The 1,874-nt window shown below is 49.6% G+C and overlaps 1 protein-coding gene across 1 annotated transcript in view; it reads left to right on the forward strand.

Moving 5' to 3' along the window:
- The first annotated feature begins 9 nt into the window (after positions 1–9).
- LOC101561881 (telomerase protein component 1-like) overlaps positions 10–1,874 on the forward strand; it is a 29,217-nt gene continuing 27,352 nt past the window's right edge. The window contains 2 exon segments of the mRNA XM_023704147.1: positions 10–199; positions 393–573. Of these exon segments, the coding sequence (XP_023559915.1) occupies positions 10–199; positions 393–573 (371 nt within the window).

Raw genomic sequence — 1,874 nt, forward strand, 5'->3', positions numbered from 1 at the left:
GGGACCTTCATGGTCCCTGCTCTGGGAGCCCCACCCTCCCTGAAGGTCCCTGCCCTGGGAGCTCCACCCTCCCTGGTGCTGTGCTCAGGACCCTCCCTTGTGCTGCAGAAGTCGGTGATCCACAGTCGGCAGTTGCCCTTCAGATTCCTTAATGCCCACGATGCCCTCGATCACCTCGCGGGTCAGCTCTGCAATCAAGGTATTACCTCCCGTCTTCCACCCTGTCTGCCTCTCCTGTGTGAAGGAGCCGACCCTACTGACCGATGTTTAGCCTCTTGCCTTTCAGATTCAGGGCATAGACTGGGCAAAGGCCAGGCTCAGAACACATCACTGGCGGGATGTGATGTAGGAACAGGAGGTGGCTGACTCAGTGTGTGTCTGTCTCCCCACAGTGCTGCCCTTTCCTTCGAATACAAAGCTGCTGAGGCAGATGATGATAAGAAACTCAAAATGCATGACGAAGTACCCACGGTACCTTTGCAAACTCAGCCGCCGGAAGCTCCGAGCAGCAATGATGATCCCTGCGATATATGAGCAGCTCAAGAGGGATAAGCTGAAAGTGCACAAGGCCAGGTGAGTGTTTGTCACCCCGGGGTGACACCTGGGTTACAGGACGTGTGCTGGCGGGCTGAGAACTCTGAACATTTTTCTGAGCAAACATGCTTGTCAGTCACCCAGGGGCGCACACCTGCCTGTGTGCTCCCGCGATCCTTGCCTGTCTTCTGACACTGTCCTGGAGGTCGTGCACCCAGCTGTGCCTCACCTCTGCCCTGCCGCCATGATCGCCTTCTTGGTGCCCCGGGGTCCTGTGTGTACGTCAGCTCCCCGTCCTGCTGCCCGCTGTGTGGTCTCCACTCTGCTGACCCGTGGCTTCCTTTCCCTTCTCTGGGACATCTGTGTTTCTGTTTTCCTTTCTCTCTTGCTGTATTTCTGACCTGTTCACCTTTTGTCTTCTGATGCACATGAAGGTAGTTATCGCAGGCAGGCTGCAAGACAGACATGAAGCCTGTTCTGTGGGCTCGATCATGTGGAAGCTCTGAGGTCTTTCAAGTGCGTTAGCGTAGCCTGTACCCATTTTCATCCAAGATGAACAGAGGACTCATCGAACGTTCTCGTGGGACCCAGTGCTCAGAAATCTTTTAATCAGTGATGGAAACCCCAGCCATCTAGGAGGCAAACCCAGAAGCTGGATGTGGGGGCGCACATCTGTTCCCCTGGCATTCATGCCCAGCCTTGACTACATAGTGAGACCCTGTGTCAAAAACAAACCTTGTTTTCTGCATTGAATGATTAGATTCATCCCATTTCTTTTTCTGGGCCCTTGTTTTTCAAGATGATTATAAAACAACTGCCAAATAACATGACATTATTTTTTGCCTGCACCTTTTCTTCTTTTAAAAACTGAATATTTTCCTCTATAATCAGAATGTCATTGATCTAAGAAAATGGAAAAGAATTCTTTAGTGTTATCACTTATTATCTAGCCCATCTTCAAATTTCCCAGTTGTTAGACAAAAAACACATTTCATGGTTTGACCTAAATGTACACCTTTTTTCCCTGCCTTTTTAAAAGCAGCAACTCACTATGTCATTCATGCTGGCCTTGAACTCACTATAACTACATAGTCCTGGCTGGCCTCAAACCACCTGGTGATACTGCCTCAGCCTCTGGAGTGCTGAATTACAGCCCTGTGCCTCTTACCCAGCTTTGTGGTCACAGTAATCCCTTGCTATTTCACGGTTCAACTTTCATGGACTCACTGTTTTGTGGGTTTCAAAAAAATATTGATCTAAATTATTTGTCATTGAGCTAGTGAGATGGCTCAGTGGTCTAAAGCACCTACTTAGAACAAGCTTAGCAAACACAGGGTCCG

This window comes from Octodon degus, unplaced genomic scaffold, assembly GCF_000260255.1.
Source record: "Octodon degus isolate 3935 unplaced genomic scaffold, OctDeg1.0 scaffold00189, whole genome shotgun sequence".
In the NCBI taxonomy this organism is placed as follows: Eukaryota; Metazoa; Chordata; class Mammalia; order Rodentia; family Octodontidae; genus Octodon; species Octodon degus.